Source organism: Arachis duranensis, chromosome 2 (assembly GCF_000817695.3).
Source record: "Arachis duranensis cultivar V14167 chromosome 2, aradu.V14167.gnm2.J7QH, whole genome shotgun sequence".
NCBI classification, from domain to species: Eukaryota; Viridiplantae; Streptophyta; class Magnoliopsida; order Fabales; family Fabaceae; genus Arachis; species Arachis duranensis.
This window is the reverse complement of record NC_029773.3, coordinates 86,870,837-86,893,731: the sequence shown is the minus strand read 5'-3', so window position 1 is coordinate 86,893,731 and position 22,895 is coordinate 86,870,837. Positions and strand designations below refer to the sequence as shown.

Genomic DNA, 22,895 nt, shown 5'->3' with positions numbered 1-22,895 from the left:
ATACATCGGCCCGATCAGGTAAAAATAACAATTGTTCTAAATTAATATTCTTTTGTTTGACTCTTTTCTTCTATTTTATTTTATGATAAAATTTAGTTTAACATTTTAAAAAATAATGATAGTTCTTATAAAAAATAAATGAGCACATATGAATTTTTTTGTTGTGATTTTTTAGAATTTATTTAGAATAATCATCTTTTAATTTAGATTTTAATAACTATTATTGTTAATGTTTTTTTTCCATATCCTATGATAATCAAGAAAAGTAAATGAAACGAAAAAAATCTTAATATTAGTAAATTAAAGATGGACGAAGAAAATATTAAATGAAAAAAAAATATATCAACTTTATTATTAAGATGTATGTACAATATTTTTTACTTATATTATGTGTTAGTTTTTTAAGATAACAATATTAAATTTCACCTTTAATATATTATAAATAAGTAGATAAATAAAAGTAAAGAAATAGAAAATTTAAAAAGAATGAAAAAAACAAAAAAAAATCATTTTTAATTATAGAGATCTATTTAATATTTATCTCTAGTTTTTTTTTCTATTTCTCTTTGTTTTTCTTGTTTAAAATAATATAGTATTAAAAGACAAATTTCAATAATATATTATAAAAATATTTTTAAATCGATATGTTTATGTTATATTTAAATACTATTATATAAGAAAGAAGTCATTATATATAAGGTAAGTATGATTGTCTTTTTAATTCATCTATATTTATTAAAGAGAAATAATATTAATATTAAATATATTGAATAACCAAATATAACCAAATTAGTTTAACGTAACAAAAATCAAATCAATTATAGCTAATATTATTCCAAATCTTATTGTTTAACTTAGTTAGACTTGATTTATAAAAAAAACTTAGATGTGTAACATTACTTAAAAATTATTTGGATTAGAATTTTTTTAAAAAAAACTTTTTAAAATAATAAAGTATTTTTATTAAATTTTAAACATATTTGATACATTTGAAAGAAAAATTTTTACTAAAAAAATTTATTTGAGTTTTCTAAAAACCAATAATATTTTGATTTTAAAAAAATATAAGTAAAATAAGTTTTAATTATTTTTTTACTAGGCATATCATTTATCATAATTAACAATTACAATTTATACCTTTAAAAATAAAAAATAAATTATTCAAATTGAATAATTTTATTTGATGAGCAATGAAGAAGTAAATTGTAGCATCATAATGTTATCATATTTGCAAATATTAAATTTAAGTCTTTATAAATTTAATAATTTGTCATGTATCATATATGAAATAAGATTAAAATTTATTGTTTTAATTTTTTTAATTAAAATCAATGTGCCAATTATATAAATAATAACTTCTCAAATTAAAAAATAATATATAAAATAGATGCATAATTATTTAATCAATATACAATAACATGATATATATAATTTTTTAAATATAGAAAAGTGTTGTTTCTTTTAATAAATTTGTTAGTTTTATACATTTAGCTCAAACTACTGTAAATAATTTTATTTTTAAGCATCTTGTAAATAAAATCTTTTTTTTATGAGATTCCACAAACTAGGGTGTGCATGGTCTGGTCCGGTCTGAAGATTCGACTCGGTCCGAACACTTTAAGGGTTAATTTGGTATGATTTTATCGGGTAAGGATCTCAAAAATAGATCTGATCATTATTTCGGGTCGGGTCGGACCATGGCTCGGATCGTCCTAAGTCGGCCTGGTGGCCCGTTCATCATACACAATTAATATTTTGTGTTATTAGTGATGGATAATGGTTATTCTTATGTGAAATTTAAGTATTGTAAATCTTAATATTTTGTGTTATTAGTTATTATAAGACTATAAGTTAATGTTTTATATTTAAAATGCATAAGATTTTAGACTAATGCATAATATTATGTTATTTGTATTGATTTAAATATTTAGTGTTATTATACAATATTAGTATTGATTATGGTTATGCTTTAATTTTAAAGAAGAGTTGGTTATTGTTATATTTTTCTAAGTGAATTTTACCATGTCAAATAATAGTTGGAACCTTGAAAATTTGGATATTTTCACATGCTAGCTTATAAGAAAGTATCTGTAATGTTAACAGCCCGATTTTCACTCAATTTTTATCCGGTATAATCGTGGCCCGAGAGTGTATAGATTTCCTCAGATTTAAAGTCGGGTTCGGATCTAATAAATAGGTCCGGTATATATTTCGGGACAAATCTAAATCACATCAAATTCAGTTTCACCCGACTCATATACACCCCTACTACAAATAATATAACTTATAATAAATAAAGAAATAAAATTTCTGCACATGACTTCTCTGTGGAGCAGTGCAAGTTTTTTTTAAGTTCAAGCTACGTACTTATCTTTTTGTCCTTTTATTTTACGATTGAAGGATTATTTTTGTCTTTTTATGAATAGCTATATGACAAAAAATTAACCTGCAACTTAATCGTACATAGAACATTGAAATTCCAATAAAGTAAGTGGAATACCTGAAAATTTCTCTATATTAGAATAAATTTTAACTTTTAACTACATATTGTACTACTATTACCTAAGTAATTTAACGCAGGATAGCTTACAGTTTTGTTTAATTTTGGTATATTAAATATATAAAGTGGAGTTAAAAAACTTATGAAAAAAAAATAATATTATACGATCACACAATATAAAACTATGATATGTCATATGTGACATAGATAATTTTATGTCAAATTCAGTTTTTTTAGCATCGGAATGGTCAAATAAAAAAAAACTAAGCCTATTGAATCAATTAGTTTTTAAAAAATAAAATAAAAATAATTAATTTATTTTCATAAACTATTTTAATTTATTTTAAAAATTAATTAGTTCAGTTAATTTTGTAACTTTTTATTTAAATATTTAATGTTAAACAAACTAAATTTGACCAACAATAAAAAATATTATATGTCATTATTTTCTCATAACTTTATTTATTTATAATAATCATTTTTTAATTTTAAAAGAAAACCAAAACCAAAAAAATCTTCAAACAATAAAAAACCCCAGTCAATCTTTCTAGGTGAATGATTCAATGGTCCTTGCATCTTTTTTCACCAAAATTGGTGAAAGATAACCATTCCTTTACGCTGTTGGGTACTTGGATTTTGGGCTCAATTCTTCTTCGATACTTTTAAACCTTAAAATATCTCATTTATTGAAGTCTACCTATCCTAATAATTTTAAAATAGTATAAAAATATTTTTTGGGTTAAAATAATATTAAATTAAACATATTGAATTAGTGAAATATTATTTTCACCCACAAAAAATAAACAAAAAAAGAAACAATATTTTTATTTTTTAAAATTAATTTTAGTTTGACAAAATATATATTTTGAGGATAAATAACAAATAATGTATTTATTTAATCCAACCTTTTGTAGAGTCATCTAAAATGTTATTTGGAAAGTATATATAAAAAATAATAATAAATTGATTTTTTTTACTATTTTTTTATTTTTTAAATATTTTTTCAGTCATGTAAATGATATAAAAATTTATTTAAAATAAAATGACCAAATTAAAAAAATAATTTTTTAATCTTTAAACAGATTTACAAAAAATTATATTGATATTTGTAAATTATGAGATATATGGCAAGTTTCAAAATTTTGTCAAATTAAAATTATATTTTAAAGATAATTATGAAATACTTGACATGTTCTAAATTTTGTCAAAAAAATTTCTATAACAAGAGATTATAATGTCAAAATAATTATTGTATAAAGGTTCATTATGCTGCAGAACCTTTGTTATTTCTTTGTTTATTACTTTCATTAAACAATAGTGTTGTAGAATAAATTTTTGATATCCTCACTATGCTTGTTTTTTAAGAAAAAATTATTATTTTTTCTATGAATTAATTTTTGACAAATAATTTTTAAAAAAAGGAATGATACTTTATATTTAAGAATGTTTTAATTTAAAATAATATATTAAATATTTGAGGATATATTTTAAAATGTTATAAATATCAATATAATTTTTTGCAAGTCTATTTAAAAGAATAAACAAATTATCTTTTTAATTGATAATTTTATTTTAAATGATTTTTTCTGTATCTTTTATGCGATTGACAAAATATTAAAAATAGTCTAAAGATATTTTTATTATTTTTTATATACATTTTCTAAATAAATTTTTAGATAATCCAACAAAAGGCTGAATTAAATACATGAATTATTTGTTATTTATCCCAAAATGTGTATTTTTATCAAACTAAAATTAATTTTAAAAAATAAAATTTTTGTTGTTTGTTTTTTGGGTCAAAATATTAATTTAGTTTTAATATTTTAGTATATTGTCACTAGTTGGGCTTTAATAAATGGGCTATTATAAGGCCTAATATTTTTTAAAAGAGAACTGAACCCAAAAACCTAGAGGTATAAGAGAAAAATTATCCTTCACCAACATTGGTGAAAAAAGATGCTGGACCATTGAATCATTCACCGTAATTGACATCAAAGCCTATATATTTTTTTGCCCATAAAGACAACAATATCAACGAAAAACTTAACGTCACATCAATTATTACATCACAAATTATTGGAGACAAAACTCTGCTGCTTTCATACCCCATCATACTGAGTTATTGACGACTACTTCACGTGACAAATATAGAGATAGCAGAGCAATACTACTTGTCCCTGTCTAAACGAGACACGGAGAATCTATACTCACTCTCCACCGATACACATACATAATTGATAATACTGTCTGTGTTGACAACAAAGTCAACAAACACATCACTATTATACTTGTATAAAAAACTATTTGACATTATATGCTATGTTTGAAAAGTATTGTTCTGTATTATTTATATAAAATAGAATAATTACATAAATTATTAATAAAAACAACTACGTTATATATTACACTTTAATTTAAAATAATTTCTTTTAATAATATTATAAAATATATATATATCAAAATTTTGTATACACATATTACTGTGTGCACACACCAAAGCAATTTAAAAAAAAATTGATGTTTTAGTTTTAACAAGCAATAACCAAATATAATGTTATTCAATTTTAAAGATGAGTATAATAGAAAAATCTCACATTAAAAATATTAATATTTGTTTCAAAAACTGTAAAAAAATAATTTTTTTCTTACTTATTTTTTTTATTTTTTTAGAAAGTACAAATAAAAAACTCAAAATATAAATTTAGTATTTTATTTTGTAGTACTTGTTGTATGTCTTAAATGAAGATCACAGAGCTAGACACCAGTACTGATAGTGTAATTGAAGGGGGATGAGCCCACTTAAGAAAAGCAAAGCTATCATCATAGAGACTTTTAATAAGGGTGAAGAATCAACCAGACTACTCGACTTCACTTGGCTCTTTATATAACCTTTAGTCCTTAGCTAAGAATTAATCACACGACAAACATTCGATGGCATATTCTCCTTTCTCTAGTTCATCTGCTTCTAAGCCTGTTCCTCCTGCTCAGGCTGGTGAGCATTCTATTTTCATTGATTGCTTCGTTTATTCCATTTTTCACTTATCCTTTTGTGTTGTTTGATTTAATATTTTACTATTTACCACCTCTTTCTGCTATGGCTCTCTTGTGCTATTAGGTTAGGGGTTAGAGAGATGAGTACCGATTTCTGGGAGTGAAAGATATTTAGCTTTACAAGTTCGATTACTTTCTTCTTTCTGATTCTCCGATCTGGTGATGTCGGTGGTGAAGATCTTCGATTAGATCTCGGAGGTTAGTAGGGTTTAGATTGATTTAGGATTTCTCATGTATCCTAGAAATTGTAGGCATTAGATTGAATTTGATTTTCTTTTATGCAATTCATAGTATTTTTGAATAATTTTAATTATTTTTTTGAACTCGGTCTTCGTGAAGAATGATTCTTTTTCGATTTTCTATTAGAAGGAAAGGAGAAAGCAAGAGGATAAAGTGAAGAGGATGCAACAACGGGAGGAATATTTTAAGCGTGTTAAGGTAAGGATTATTGGGTTTCCTTCTCCCAGAATATATTCGGTTAAAATTTATTTATCATCAGAAATGAGAAGGATTTGATGAATAATATTCTCTTACCATGATAATAAGATCTTCGGATGATCATGAACCCTGAAAGGAGGCAGACCATCGACGCCTACATTGATGGAGTAGCTGCAGCTACTAGGAAGTGCGATGTTGGGGAAGAAGAGGAGAGTTATGAGATCGGTTGCAGTGAGGTGGACAACGAAAGCAGCAGCGGGACATGGGGGCGTGGCATCAAGCTCTGGTATCCCAGCTACCATTGCGACGGTCAGAGACGGTAGTTATGGATATCACGGTTTTGATGATTATGCAGAAAACATAGAGGGTCGCTGGTTCAGGGGCACTGGGGCTGTAGTCCAGAGATTCAAATCTAGGTACAGTTTTTCTCAATACTTCAGAGGCTAATTATATTCAAGATGTGCACACTCTATAAACTCATTTTAAGCAATATGCTCTGAATTTTGACTATTTTTTTTTAATTTATAATATTTATTTAAAAAAGACTTAAAACTTTCAATTTTAAGCAATCTTAAATTCTTAACAAATATCTTGTGCTTTAAAATTTATATTTATCAATCAAATGAGTTATTATTATTATTATTATTATTTGTGTATATTAATAAATGGTTGTTGTTTTTAAGTACACATAGTAGAATTTCCAATCTTGCTATATGCTATAATGATATTGACACTGAAGTTATTGAATTGAGTTGTACAAATAGCAAATCCTAAAATCCATTCAATTTACCTCTTTTGCGTGTCAAAATTGGTGGAAAATGTTGCTATATATATTTTGATCTGTTTTCTTACAATTCTTTCTTTTGTTCTCTCTCTGCTTTTTGGGTTTTTATTCTGTGTCTCCTGAATGTTCAATTTCAAATTCCCATTTCGTTGCTGTGAGAGACACAGTTTTCTCAGCTCTTTTCTAGTCCATTGTGATGTTTTCTTATAAAATTTTAGTATTTGGCCTCTTTTTTTTTTTCCAACCTTTTCATCCCATTTCAATATGAGAACTACCATGGATATGATAAATAAGATTAATCCTAAAATTACCTGTCTTTGGATGGGGATTTCACATTATGAAGTTCATTGCAGTGGAGTGGAAGTAGGAGATAGATGAGTAAATACTGCACTATATGCTTTCGACACTAAAGGATCGTCAAGATCCTTTATGGCTGGCTCTTTTTCCAAAAGGAACCGATTATATGCATTACCAGCTGTCCCTCTCTTCCTTCTTAGATCTCATCTTTTTTACTTACTAAGTCTTGCATCATTATTTGATAATAATATGAACTCATATCAGTTCCAAAAAGTATTTAAATTTTGAAGTATGCAATTAAGATTGTATATCCACTATCATGCTAAAATCTGGGTTTCTACGACTAAGCAATATATAATTCAATTAAGGGCACCATTGATATGTTTGTTGCTTTTATGCAGTGAACAGAATCAAAATAGTCAAAAATATGCTTCTGAAGTTGCTTGTGATATGTTTTGCGGATTCCAGTGGATGAGATTCCAGCTTGTGAAACTGAAGTTGCTATGGCTAATGGACACATTCCAGAAAAAGGACCAATTGTTCTCTGATTTCAAGGTCAGTTCCTTAACGAAATAAATGAAAAGCAACTTTCAACATTCAAGTGCATTGTTACTAATACTTTGGTAGTTGCTTTCATTGCCCTGTTCACATATTTTACTTTTTTCTATCGCATTTGGTTCAAGTTATTCGTAGGTCTATCTTGTGCATATCTTGCTATTTCAACCTGCTATGATTTTCAATTGATGTCTTTTACATTCTATGTTAATGCACTCTTTAACAGAAAGAAAAAAGATTGGACAATGTTGTTAATTGTAAGTGGTCAATGTACAATTTTGGAATTTATATTTGAAATGTAAATCATTTGTTGTTTGTTGGAAATTCAGAAAATTAGGGCCACAATTGTGCAATTGTTAAAATTCAGTTTAGATTCCAAATGTTAGTTTGACTGTAGCTTTGCTTTGCTTAAATATTTTGTCTTTATAATAAAGAGATTTTGCTTCTTGATTTTAAAAAAAAAAAAAGAAGCAGAAGAATGTTTTGGAATTCTAAAAGTTTATGGAAGTGAAGTTTTTTTTGAAAGGAAAATTTAGCTTCTTTCTTTATAATAATACCATTTTGTGTAAGGAAATTGGAAATAACTACGCATTGATCTTCAATGTTGAAGTACCAGAGGCTATACTGTTATAGGAGCCTTTTATATTTATAAACTAATCATAATCACAAAGAGGATTATCTATTGTAGGACCTTGGTAATTGCTTATTGTGGATGTGAGCACCATGAATTTGGGTTTGTGGGACATTGCTTGTGAGTTAGTTCACTATTTATCAAGTTTGTTTTGGGAGGGTCTTGGTTTGTCTCAATTTTTTTGAAATAGGCTAAGAAGATTACAATAGATTAAGACCTTTAAGCTATTGTAGAGCTAATGAAAATTAAATGTGATTATTACATTCTATTCTGAACTTATTGCTCTTATAAAAGCAGAGTACTTTTCTTTTATTCTTTTTTAATAAAAAAATGTGTTTAGGTCATAATATTAGGTGTTCTTCAGACTAATACTATTATATGAGTAGTGAAGCTAAATTAAAATACTTAAAATAATGAGGCTTTTTGAATAAAAAATTTTCTTTTTGTGTTTGGGATCTTCTAATGAGTTAAAATCATGACAAGCTCTGAGTATTGGAAAAGAAATAATCGAAACAATTTTTGTTTAGAGATACGTGATTTATGAATTTGGTAGAGATATATAAATCATCATTTTTATTTCATCTTTTTGTACAAGTAGTACTTGATTTAGATCTTTTTCCCCTTCACAAAATTGAGAAAGTATGAATAAGCTTTAGTCAAAGAGAGAAGGTGAGTTAAGGAGAGTAGGTGAGTCAATAGGAGTGAGTAATATACATTTCTAAAATAATCATATCTCTTGATTATATTGTTGAATCCTAGGGGTATGTTTGGTTTGCATTTTCATTTTCTGTGTTTTCTGGATTTTGTGAAGTAAAAAGTAAAAACAGGAACCTTTACAAAATCCAGAAAATAGAAAATGCTGAAAATGAAAACGCAAACCAAATGTACCATAATATTCAAGCAAATAACTATTCTATTCTATACCAAAAATAGTCATCAATAGTTACTAGGTTATAGCTAATGTTATAAACTTGGTGTCTTTTGTTTTTCAATTCATTGTCCTACTTTTTCTTCTTTTGTTCTCTTTCTGTTCCCTTTAATGGGTGAGAGATTTCAGAAAGAAGTCATGCTATAATAGTATAGTAGGTAGAAGTGTTTGACTGAAAAAAGCGTTAGACCATCGTAAATATAATCATATCTATTAACAAATTTTTTTGTTTATTATTATGGAATAGTTTTTGAATAAACTATGTATAGAATTAGTATTGGTTGAATTCTTCATTCTTGGTATGATCTATAGTTAAATTATATTTTAATATAAAAAAATACACCTGTTTTTGTTTCAATTAATTTTATTATCTAGCATTGCTTCTGTTCGTCACTGATTTATACAAAGTTATTTGCTTCTATTAATTGTCAATGTCATCACATCATGTGCAAAAGAAACAGGTTCAATGAAGGCTGTGAATAAAACCAGTTGCAAAAGTTGTAGATGATTTGTCATTTACAGTTAACTATGCAACCTGAAGGCTTTGGATTCACTTTTTCACAGCTAAGTTGCTACGTAAAAATTGACTTCATTTTTTTGTTATTTTCAAAGTTGCTTATTTTTGGCTGTATTAGAGTATTGGACTTCATTTTTTTTATTTAGTTAGTGATGTTATGCTCCTCTTTGATACTTTCTCTTTTTTCTAAGTTAGAGTTTAGATTAAAAGGTAGTGATTGAGAGATTTGTGTGAGTGATTTGAGGTTGGATCAAAAGAAGTTGATGAGTTTGAAAAACTCTAATTTAATTTTGATGATGAACAAACATTATTGAAATATTTAATTACAAAATTATTAATTTGAAATGTTAGGGACAATTTTAAAACTTACCCCAAATATTGAGGACAAAAACGATGTTTACTCTTTTATTATATATAAAAAAACATAATTATTCATATTTGATGTAAAAACAATAATAAATAATTAATAAAGTTAGATGTCCGAGTGTATTTTAAACCAAATTTTCAACTAAATCATCATGTGCTTCTTTTTTCATACATATATTTCATACTTCTTTCTTCAACGTCGGTATTATTATGGTTGCCATCACGGTTGTCGTCGTCATTTTTGCAACCGTTGTTGTTATTGTTGTTGTTTCTACTGGTGTTGTTATTATTGTTGTTTAATTTATTCTCTTTTTTCTCTTCATCCTCCTTTATTATCATTATTATTATCGTCTTCGTCGTCATTATCATCATCTTCTTCTATATATGTTCATAAAACTAGAGTATGAAAATTTTAATGCACAACATATGAATTTTGGAGCAGAGCTAAAAAAATTTTAGTATAAAACACAAAAATTTTCAAAGGGCCACATGTCGAGAATATCAACACCCAATCAACAAAGTAAAACAAAATACACACCGTTAAGGGTGGCAAAATGGGTAATCCACCCTACCAAAGGCTGCATCAATAAAAAACCCCTCGTGCGTGCCAAGTAAAGTGGGATTAAAATGCTAGTCAGGCCCACTTTTTATGATGGATTGGCGAGCTAGCCTGCTTAACATTTAATTAAAAAAAAACAATAAACATATGAGAATTAAAAAATTAAATATAAATAAAAATAATTAAATTATAATACAATTTTTTTGCTATCTTCTTTTAAATTTTTATCTTTAATAAAATTATTGAAAATAATATCAACGAATTGAATCATCTTTATTTTAATAAATAAGTTATATAATTTTAGCATATATATAAAAGTGTAAAATAAATAAATAAAGTGAATTACAAAAAGAAGAAAAAAAGAAAAAAAATGAAAAATTTATGTTTAAAAATTATATGATTGTTAATTTTTGTATAATTAATCACTTTTTTATTATAAAAAAATCTTTGGCACCAAAACTCGTAGGTTTAGCGCAGTTTTTCGATATTGACAGGTTCAAAATCATAGCATTTTTCATATTTTTTAGCAGATTCGACGGGTTCGACCCATTTTGTTATTCCTATGCATAGCACATAAATTTGGGGTATAGCACAGAAATCTTGGCACACAGCACATAATTTTAGTGTGCAGTACAAAATTTTTTTGAAGACAACATACTAAACATATTGACTTAGCAACTAACAAAATACATTCGCAGTAAAACTTTGTGTTAGGGGCAAAAAATTCTGTACTATATAAATATTTATATGTGTATGTGCAAAATGATTTTTACTAAGTTTGTGTGATGTGCAAAAATTTTTGTGTGATTTTTTTATATAAATTAAATAATTCTATTATTTACCGATATAAATAATTTTCAGCGTTTTTACCAAATTGCGTCGCATCTCATATTTCGTTTACAATGTAAATGAATTTATTTTACACGTATTTCGTTTACACTGCATTTCGTTTACAGTGAAAACGAAATACGTGTAAAATAAATTCGTTTACACAGTAAACGAAATACATGTAAAATTAATTTATTTACTGTGTAAAGAAAATACGTTAGGACAAATTTTCAGCAGCTATAAACGGATATGAAACCCATTATATTCTTCACAACAAGTTCACTACTTCTCTTACACCTTATTCTTTCGCAAATTAGCCATAATGTCTTGTAGTAGCGGATATTTGGTTGTATGTGTGTATTCCAATTGCCTTATAAGAAATGGTGATAATGAGGTCGTGTTTGAGTGTGAGAATCTCGTGTTGTTGCGCACACAGCGAGTTGCCTCGTTGTCGAAGCTGAAGAGTCTGATATTGAGAAACGTCGCTGATAGTGGGAGAAAAGAGGTTGAACGGGTAGTGTATAGGCTACTAGTACCGATGGAAAATAGAATTTTTCGATTTCGTCTGTTTTGGCTGTATGACGACGAGCATGTGCGGCTGATGTTTGACATCCATGATAGAATCATGGCCGAACAAGTGATTGAGCTCTCCGCAGAGGTTGGTGATGTTGGTAGTAGTGGATCTGGACAATCGGATTTTGTGCAGGATGATTCCCCTCTCACATCATCGCCCATCCATGTTGCTAGTCCGTTGGATGGCATGGATATTGACGGTGATGGATCTCACAAGGATTATATTGCGGATAGTAACGACATCAATTCGTCACAAGATGATGACGAGGAGGAGTTTGTGTTCGAGACTCCGGTGGAGCCATCACACTAGTATCTTTTGCCGGCCCCACACCCAATTTCAGCGTTGTCGTCTGTGCCAAGTCATTATCATACGTTGGACATGGATGTAGTGCAAGAGAAAAATTAATTTTCCAACACGTGTGAAGACGATTACAAGTTAGATGGGAGTCTGGAGTTCAGGGTGGGTCATAAATTCAAAAGCAGAGATGCAGTACTGAGGGGGTGAAGAATTACAGCATCCGTCGAAATGCAGAGTACCGAGTACTGGAGTTTGATCGATTAAAGTACCATGTGCGTTGCCGACAACACGAAGCAAGCTGCCATTGGAGTCTCCGCGTCGATTTCCGACAGAATCTCGGATATTGGTAAGTGTAAATGTCATCTATATTCTTAGCCATTACTTTTATGGTAAATGTACATATCAAACAATCTACTTTTATTTCTTTAGGGAGGTTTGTAGGGTGGGAGGCGCGCACACGTGTCTAGCTCCCACCGACAATTGGACAATACTCTCATCTGTCGTGTCATCCTCTCGTTGATGCAATCTAACCCGTCCGTGAGGATAGATAAAGCTATCACTTCAAATCATCGTACAGAAAGGTGTGAATGACGAAGTAGAAGGCAATTGCTCAGATATACAGTGATTGGGAGAAGTCATACAACAAGATGCCGATGTTCCTATAGGCACTACAGAATTGTTGTCAACAGTATGTGATATCAGTGTTGTTCCATACTATGATTGTCACCTCCTGATACGTGAATGCAGTATGTTTGACAAGGTTTTTTGGACATTTCCTACATGTGTGAAAGCCTTCAAGCACTGCAAGTCGTTCATATCCGTGAATGGCACGCATCTATATAAAAAATATGGTAGAGTTTTATTTATGGGAGTAGCACATAACAAAAATGACAACATACTTCCCGTTACGTTTGTAATTATGGAGTCCGAGATAATAGAATCATAATCTTTTTTTCTTACCAATCCGACGCAATTTGGTAAAAACGTTAAAAATTATTTATATTGATAGATAATAAAATTATTTAATTTATATAAAAAAAATTATAATTCGATTCGCTGATATAATTTTATACATTTAATTTATTATACTTTTCTAATAGAACAAACAACAAAGCCATATATTCGTATATAGTTTTACCATTCAGTCAAACCACAAAATTTATTTGTGTTAGATTCATAATATTTTTTTGAAAAACCTAGCATAAAAAATAATACAAATCTAACACAAGAATACTCTTAATATCATATAGTAATTATCAACAAGCAAGTATATCAAATAAAATAATAATAAAAATATATTAAGATAAAAAAATATAAAAAAATTAATATAAAAAATAAAAATCACAAATTATTTAGACTAAAAGAATAATTTTATTATAATCATATATAAGGTACAATAGAATCTTAAATAAAACACAAATTACATACATAATTAGCCAAAACACTAAAACTTATAAATAAAAAATAAGATAAAACAGTAAAATACTAAAATTATACCAAAAACTTTATATCGCTAATAAAAATAACTTTTAAAGATACGAATAATGATTTGAAAACAAAACAACCAATAAATATTATATTTTTTAAAAACAATAATAAAAATTCATATTTAATAAACACCTTATCTATTTAATTTCAATTTTTGTAGAGATATTTAAATAACTATTAGTATTTAGAAGGTCACAAAAAGATTAGAGCAAATTTTGATTTTTAGAATATTTTTTAATTTAAAAAAAACTTGATTATTCATAATAAAAAAAATTGTTTTAAAAAAATTACTTGATATAAAATTTCTAAATTTTAAGAATGAAGATTTTATTTTTTTAATAATGCTTATAAAAAATTGCATTAAAATTTAACTTTTAATTTTTTTAAAAGATATATATTTAATATCTGTTTATTTTTATTGTATTTTTTAAATTTTTTAGAGATTTATTTGTTATTCGTAACTTTTTGAATTATTTTTATCAATAATATGACTTTTGAGTATTATTTAATATTTTTACCCAAATAAAAAATACTCAAAATGAGAGCTATTGACAACAATTTAGTGAGACGGGATACTGAGACGAACACACAAAGACACAGAGTCATGTTTGATAGATAAGACATGTATAGAGACATTGTGTACAGAGACACTGAATTAGTATATTTTGTATTCAACCAGGAAAAGAAAATAAGTCCAATATTTTTTTTAAGCTATTTATAATATATTAAAGATCCTAAAATAATATTTGATTAATATTATTTACTGATTTTTTTTATTGGTATTTTATCATATGAGGTACATAAATGATATGTTATAAAATTTATTCCTGAAAATTTTGTAATTAACCTTTTATAAATATAGTATATAAGAATAACAATTACACGAAACAAAAAAACCCTTAAATAGAGTCACAGATTATTAGGTGTGAAAATCAAAGACAACCTACAATCCTACATGACGGATATTACAAGAGACAAAGACAACATTACGCAATGGTAGGACACTTGTGACTTTTGGTATTTATAACTATCGAAGCGGGAACAGAGAGAACAAAAAAAAAAGAAGAAAAAAACGCAGACAAACCATCACCTCACCTCAACACTATACTTTCTTCTTCAAGCTTAAATCTTTCTCTCTGCTTTTCCATGGCTAACAAGGTTATCAAATCATATTCCTTTTTTTCCTTTTTTGTATAAAAGAAATAACTTTTCCATTTTCATTGCCAAAATTTAGTCACATAGGGGCTTTGGCCTTCTGGGTTTTTCTGCTCTAAAAAAAGATGAATAACAGAAACCCATTTTAAAAAAATTCAAACTTTAATATTTATTTTGCTTATAATGATCACAGGAAGCTTTGGTTTTGCTGCTTGATGTGGGTCCATCCATGCATTCTGTTATTCCTGTAATTGAGAAGCTTTGTTCCATGCTTGTGCAGAAGAAGGTCTTCTATTCATTACTGCTACTGTTATTCTTCACCTTTTGTTTTCTAATAGTTGCAACTTGCAACAATAACAATTGCATGACCCTTTTCGTGTTTTTGTTTTAATTTATGTGCAGCTGATCTACAACAGGCATGATAAAGTGGGAGTTGTGTTATTTGGGACAAAAGGTGCTTACTTTGATCCTTATGATGTAAACAAAAGTTGTAGAGTACGATGTTCTCTTGCATTTTTTACATAATTTGGTGTTAAGTTTTGCACCGGAACAATAACAAGAATTCAGCATTTTCTAGCTTGAAAATGTTTGATCCTCTTCAACATTCTTCTAACTACTAAATAAAGAAAGAATTGCATGTTTTTTAAAATTTGAAGACATTGAGAGTATCTACATTTTAGTATTTAGGAGGATATATGGCAATGATTTTGTGATACTATATCATTACTCTTTTCGATATAAGTGGATTGTTGTATGATCAGATGGGGCTATTGTTTTTCTATCATGGATAATAGTTATTTAATGGCTGAAAGTAGATTAGTAGAGGTAGAACTCAATAAACATTCCTTGATTAACTTTTAGTAATGATATTGCGATTTTGCTTCTCATTCTCGGGGAATCTTCACACTATCTGTGTTTGATTGTAATGAGTTTTTGCCATATTGATTTACCATTGTTGATGTTACTTATGCTATTCATATTGTTATGTAGAATCTTCACACTATTGCTGTTTGTTTACTTTGATTCAGTGAGTTATCTTATTTTGTTGTAATAAAGTTTGATCAAATTTAAAGGCTTCCCTCACCTGTCTTTACCTTCAAATTTTCAGAAACTTGTAACGAACTTACTTTGGAACTTGGTGGTTATCGACATGTCGTGGTTTTGAAAAATCTTAAAGATGTGGATGGAGATATGGTTGAGGCTTTACAAAAACTGCCCCGAGGAACTAAAGATGGAGATTGTATCCACAGAGCAATTGGTTTCATACTGTTGAAGCTTTTACTTGTTTAATGTTATGTTTTCTTAGTTGCTACTGATTAATAACCAGACCCTTTATAAATAAAAGTACACTTTGTGCAAGTTCTTTGACTTTAGACTATAATATTACATTAATTTATGTCTCATGTGACAAATATTTTGTTCCATTACTATATTGTCTTTTTACCTTTTTGTGGATACCTTAATTCTGATATTAGTTCTTGATGCTATTGTTGTTGGCATGGATATGCTGATAAAAATGTATCCGAAAGCTAACAAGGTGAAGAAACGACTCTGTCTTATTACGAATGCACAATGTCCAATAAAAGAATCTATAGAAGGAACAAAAGAAGAGCAAGTTACCACCATTGCTAAACAAATGTCTGTCCATGGTACAAGGATGGAAAGCATAATTGTGAGAGGAAAGCTTTGTCGGAAGAAGGCAAATAAGTCGACAGCTAGTGAGAATCATCGCCTTTTAAATATCTTTTCAAAGGAAACTTCTACAAGGATAGTGTATGTGGGGAATCCAGTTTCTTTGTTTGGTGCTCTTAAAACACAGAATAAAACCCCACATACAGTTTTCAGAGGTGATCTTGAGCTAAGCTCAAAAATGAAGATCAAGGTGAGATCTGTGGTATGATGTATAACATAAGTTCAATTTCTAGGCCTATGATGAATATGTTTTTGATGTGTCATTGTTCATTGTATTCATTTTTTTTACTCAACCCACCATCGATGATAAACCATTTGTTAAAGTAAAAGTTTCTCATTTCCATTGTTATATTAATTTAATTTTTTAACAGGCAATGTGCCTATTTACTCTATGTAAATAAATGATTATGAGTATTTCTAGATCATCCTAAAGTAAAAAATTGATAAAAAATTGATAATTTCAATATCTTGGAATATTAAAATGTAGTCAATTCTTACTTTACTTAATAATTAGGAAAATGATCAATGGAATGATAATTGTTTCTCAATGATGATTGAATGCTCTAAGTTTGAGTTATCCATGGGCAATATAAACCTTTATCCCTGATTAAGTTGGATACTTTGAGCCATGGTGAACTGAGGATACTACTGTTTTTGTTTGCTTCTGTGCTGTGATTTGTGCTGCAAATACATGTTTTATCAGATTAATGATCCACTTATTGTATAAGTGTTTTATTGATTTTATATCTTGTCTAAATGTACTATCGAGACAAATTTTATACCTATAATTATGAAAATATATAAGATTTATCAGTCTATTAGTTTAAAAAACTCATATTTTTATAATGAAGTAATGTCATTTTCATTTATTATTTCAACAACCATGTCATATAAATATTATGTCTTGTTAATTATATTTTATTTCATACAATTAATTTGTTTTTATTTTTTTTATTTTTTGTATTCTATTTATATGTTTGTATATATTAATGTTATTTCTATTCTTTAGATGTTTGTGACATAAATGGATATTTTTTAATCCCTATGTAGAATTTTTATTTTAATTTCCTACTATTCTTTAGAGTAATATGTTTTACATTGATTAATCATTGGAATAAAATTTTCTAGAAAATTAAAATTCTATTTCATGTTTTGGTATAAAAAATAGCACTGATTTCAATTCTACTGTTTTTGTTTGCTTCTGTGTTGTGATTTGTGAAAATAAGTATCATATTTCTCGTATTGATTCATTTTTCGCTCCTGCAATTTGCTATTTTGTTTGTGTGGTTATTTAAATCTAGTTGTGTGCAAAGAACAACATTGTAGAATTGATGATTACTTGTTCATGTTTTCATGAAAACTTCAATGATAATCAGGTATGGGTGTATAAGAAAACAATAGAAGAGCTTCCCAATCTAAAGAAATGTTATGAATCTCCTGATATAGTTGTCCCTTCAGATCAAAGGGTCAGAGGTTATCATTATGGTCCTCAAATAGTTCCTATGTCGAAGGTCGCGTTGGATGCTGTTAAGTTCAAACCTGAAAAGGGTGTTAAGCTTCTAGGATTTACTAATTCTTCTAATGTATTGAGGTAAAGATTATGTATACAAAATATGCTTCATTTGGTTTGAGTTTGCTAATGGAGAGTTCTTAATCATTATTCTACTTACTATTGTCCTACAATGTCTATTAAAGGCACTACTACATGAAAGATGTCAATATCTTCATACCTGAACCGGAAAATACGAACGCCATGCTTGCGCTTTCTGCGCTAGCAAGGGCTATGAAGGAAATGAATAAGGTGGCGATACTACGTTGTGTGTGGCGACGGGGACAAACCAAAGTTGTTATCGGGGGCCTGATTCCGAATATATCTGATAAAGAAAATATTGTGAGTTTTGTCAATCTTCTTTTTTCATTTTTTAAGTTATTTACTTTCCCTGCCTTGATTTGTTTTAAAATGACTTAACATATTCCAAGATCATGCTCTTACAGCCTGATTCATTTTACTTCAATGTACTTCCTTTCGCCGAGGATGTGCGTGAGTTCCAGTTCCCTTCTTTCAGTAAGCTCCCAGCAGTGTTACAGCCGAATCAGCAGCAGCTAGAGGCAGCAGCTAATTTAGTAGAAATGCTTGATCTTGCACCATGTGGGAAAGAGAAAGCTTTGCTACCTGACTTTACACCAAATCCAGTCCTAGAGGCATGAATTCGCCCCATTTGTTTGTTTCTAGTTTATTTCCTACATTCTTTATTCTGTTTATTTTCATGTTTCAATTCTCTTTTGACTTTATTTTTTCTGAGAAGGATATGTTTTTGACAAGTGGATCTTAAAACACACATTCATAAATCTTTTCAGCGCTTTTATCGTTGTCTTGAGCTGAAGTCAAAAAATCCGGGTGCTGCAGTACCCCCTATTGATGAGACACTCAAGAAAATTACAGAGCCTGATTCTAACCTAGTTTTGAAAAACAAGTCTGTGATAGACTCATTTCGGAGGTGTTTCGAGCCAAATGAAAATCCCAGGGTAAGAATGTACACTTTACTCTTAGTTGTTATGGTTTGCAAACATAAACAACTTTTACATTCAAAATATCTTGCAGCATAAGAAATTGAGGCGTTTATTGCTTGAGAAGAGTTCTTCTAGCGAAGAAGATTGTAATCGAGACATTACCCCACTGCCTTCAAATCTCATCAAGGTTAAAGTCGATAGCGTCTGCAATCCTACTCCACCCCAAGTTTTTGAAGCCATGTCTGGAAGCAGAAATACTCAAGACTCTGTTGTGAAAGCAATCAAAGATACGAGAAACAAAATATTTGAACTGATTGATGAATCAAATGATGGTGATAACTATCCTGAAGCATTGCAATGTTTAACAGCACTTCAAGAGAAGTGCATTGTTGATCAAGTAATCTATCTTACTTCTTATCACACTTTCAATCATTACTTTATATGTTAACTTTTTATTTGAGGTTCATCATTATATAACTGGTTAAACTCATCTGCATTTTCTCTGAAGGAATCAGAACAGTTCAACAATTTCCTTCGCCGTCTTTGGAATTTCGATAGAAACCTTCAGAATTTCCGTGGATATCTTGCTTCCAGGGGACTCACCTTAATCCCCAAAGCAGGATTTTTAGACAGGTTTTTGCATTGTTCTACTTCCTTTGCTTGCATCTTGCATGATTCTTTCATTGTTCATTTATTTTTTTTCTCCATAACTCAGTATTGTGTTTCACCTTACAGCCAAGTTACTGAAGAAGATGAGCCAAAAGTTGAATGATTCCTCAGGTGGATGTGCTGAAATGGGTAGAACTTTTTGATAATCATTTGTTAAAAATTAGAATAGATTGTCTAATACAGTTATATAAACGTTTGTTTTGGAACATTTGGCAAAGCTTTATTCAGTACTCTCACTTTATGTTATAGCACTTATTTTATAAGAAATAGCAAATCGAAAACTTTGATATATAATTTATATTTCTTGAGGGTTTCGAATTTAAAAAGCAAATACTTGTTTTATGAGACTAATGATTCACTTATTGTATAAGTGTTTTATTGATTTTATATCTTGTCTAAATCTATTATCGGGACAAATTTTATACCTATAATTGTGAAAATATATAAGATTTATTAGTCTCTTAGTTTAAAAAAATCATATTTTTACAATGAAGTAATATCATTTTCATTTATTATTTCAATAACCATGTCATATAAATATTATGTCTTGTCAATTATATTTTATTTCGTATAATTTATTTGTTTATAAAAAATATTTTTTATTTTTTTATTTTTTGCATTCTATTTGTGTTTGCATATATTAATGTTATTTTTATTCTTTAGATATTTGTGACATAAATTGATATTTTTTAATCTCTACGTAGATTTTTTTTAATTTCCTATTATTCTTTAGAGTAATATGTTTTACATTGATTAATCCTCGAAATAGAATTCTCTAGAGAATTATAATTCTATTTCATATTTTGATATAAAAAAATATCACTTATTTGAATTCTAATAAGATTTCAATTCTCATGTTAAGGCTATATACAAATTATTACGGACCCGATCTCGGGTCTTTTCTCGGAACAGTCACTAAACCTGGCAATCCCAAGATTGGGTTATCCTCACGACCCAAACACGAATCAATAATTTTCAATATCCTGACCCAATATTTGAATTCAAATACCTCCCTTATTTTAGTTAAATAAGATAAGATGATGACGGTTCATACTGGCCCTACGATCTCTAACCAACATTCAAATCCAAATACATCCCTTATCTTGCTAAGATAAGATAAGATAACTATCACTAGCTATATAAAGGGGAGTCAGAGGCCCCCTTAGGTACGTTATTCATTCTACACACCTTATACCTCTCAGATCTATTTTGACTTGAGCGTCGAAGAATCTTTACAGATACCACCCCCATTACTCCAGCCAAATAATCCGGCGACCGTCCGGACTCGCAAGTTCCCGATCCATCTCAAAACTCGTACTAGAGACTTCTAGTACATTGGTGTCGTCTGTGGAGACTGTCAAATCGTGGCGGCATGACGAAGAATCTCGAGGAGCAATCCTCAAGCCACCACCATGACTCACACCCACGAAATCCAACTGTCGAACTCCAAGGTAACACTCCTCCCACCCACGGGAGGATAACGAGCACTGTGCATCATCAACCAACCCCGGTCTAGCAGCAGCCAAAAGAGGACGACCGTCCACCCACTGAAGCCCGGGCACCCGACGGATTGGGAGAGAAAAATAATCCAAGAGCTGTACTTCAGGGTGCAAAACCTCGAAGGCTGAGTTACGCCCAAAGAACGGTATCACCTGGCTAGAACCCAATCTTTCTGCGATCCTAGGAACAACAGGTCCCAGAATGGCGACAAAGCAAACAACACGACCGCAGCGTTTCCCGAGACCAAAACATCGACGTGGAGAAGACGATCGATGGCACCATTGGCGATACGAGTCATGTGGGACAAACTGAGAACTGTCATATGCCAATTGGTCCAATTACAAGAGCAACAACTAAGAGAATAAAAGAAGGTTTTGCAAATATGGCTAAATCATGTGTTCAGGAGATGCATCAAGAATTGGGTAAGACAATGATTAATGATTATCAAAAGTCAAACGTCTTACTATTTTACAAGATACATTGAAGACTCTCATTAGTCAAGATGAATTAAAAGAGACACCACCTTCTTAGAATTTATTTTATGTTTATTTTATTTTTGTTGTTTGTTTGTTTTAGGCCCAGTTATGATTTGACCCATTTTTTTTATTCTAGTGAACTTATGAGTTAGGGTTTTAAATTTAAGATATATAAAAATCCTCTAAAACTTGGTAGCCATTTTTTTCCTTAACTTTGATGAATGAAATTTTCTTTGAGTTTCTTTGAGAAACTTTGGTGTGAACAGGTGAGGTAGAGTGATTCCCTTAGCTATTGCATCAAGAAATCAAATTGAGGTAGAGGAGTCCCTTTTCTTTGATCTTCCATCTTATCTTGGGTTACGTTCCGTATCAATTGGGAAACAAAACAAGCACGAAGCGAACACGTGATAATGGGAGCCACCCCATTCATAGAAAGAATCTCGAGAGCTAAACTCCCGAAGTGCTTCGACAATCTCATTGACATGAAATACAACAGGACAAAGATCCCCAAGAACACCTAACGGCTTTCGAGGCCAGGATGAACTTGGATGGAGCCACCGATGCGGTCCGGTGCAGGGCCTTTCCAATAACCTTGGCTGGTCCCGCAATTAAATGGTTCAACGCTCTCCCGAACAACTACACAGCCAGCTTTCACGACATCTCCCAAAAGTTTATGGCCAAGTTCACCACTAGGATCACCAAAGCTAAACACCCCATTAGCTTTCTCAGAATCAACCAAAGACAAGATGAATCCACGAGAAAATACCTCGATAGGTTCAACGATGAGTGTGACGGTCGACAGACTCATGAACTCAGTCGCCAGTTTTTATCTGACCAATGACCTCATAAATGAGGACTTCCGGAAATACCTCACCATTAAGCAGGTTTGGACCATGCACGAGATTCAAAACGTCGCAAGGGAATACATACACGACGAAGAGGTGAGTCAAGTCGTGGCCGCCAACAAACGGCAGCACGACAATACGGTACCTCGTAATAACCCGCCACCAAGAGAGACCCAGAAAGAACACCTTAAACCCGTAAACACTAACTGGCCACCCAGGGTGGGAAAGTTCTCA

The 22,895-nt window shown here is 29.6% G+C and overlaps 2 protein-coding genes across 5 annotated transcripts; both read left to right on the top strand.

Moving 5' to 3' along the window:
- Window positions 1–5,294: 5,294 nt before the first annotated feature.
- LOC107475546 (ATP-dependent DNA helicase 2 subunit KU80) lies at window positions 5,295–20,126 on the top strand. 4 transcript variants are annotated; one of them, XM_016095200.3, is made up of 16 exons: window positions 5,295–5,492; window positions 5,616–5,749; window positions 5,921–5,989; window positions 6,098–6,405; window positions 7,472–7,625; window positions 15,162–15,254; window positions 15,371–15,422; window positions 16,077–16,208; window positions 16,444–16,850; window positions 18,037–18,251; window positions 18,356–18,551; window positions 18,656–18,862; window positions 19,019–19,186; window positions 19,263–19,568; window positions 19,680–19,804; window positions 19,907–20,126. In XM_016095200.3, the coding sequence occupies exons 4-16, from the start codon at window positions 6,182–6,184 to the stop codon at window positions 19,941–19,943; spliced, it is 2,316 nt and encodes a 771-aa protein (XP_015950686.1). In that variant the 5' UTR covers window positions 5,295–5,492; window positions 5,616–5,749; window positions 5,921–5,989; window positions 6,098–6,181; the 3' UTR covers window positions 19,944–20,126. The 4 variants fall into 4 exon arrangements, with proteins under 4 accessions (XP_015950686.1, XP_052113087.1, XP_052113088.1 ...); XM_052257127.1 differs by having other exon boundaries at window positions 5,918–5,989; XM_052257128.1 differs by lacking the exon at window positions 5,616–5,749 and having other exon boundaries at window positions 5,918–5,989.
- On the top strand, window positions 11,668–13,283 carry LOC127744784 (uncharacterized). The gene is made up of 2 exons (XM_052257130.1): window positions 11,668–12,671; window positions 12,755–13,283. Exon 1 carries the CDS (start codon window positions 11,777–11,779, stop codon window positions 12,335–12,337), a length of 561 nt encoding a protein of 186 aa, XP_052113090.1. The 5' UTR covers window positions 11,668–11,776; the 3' UTR covers window positions 12,338–12,671; window positions 12,755–13,283.
- Window positions 20,127–22,895: the final 2,769 nt, after the last annotated feature.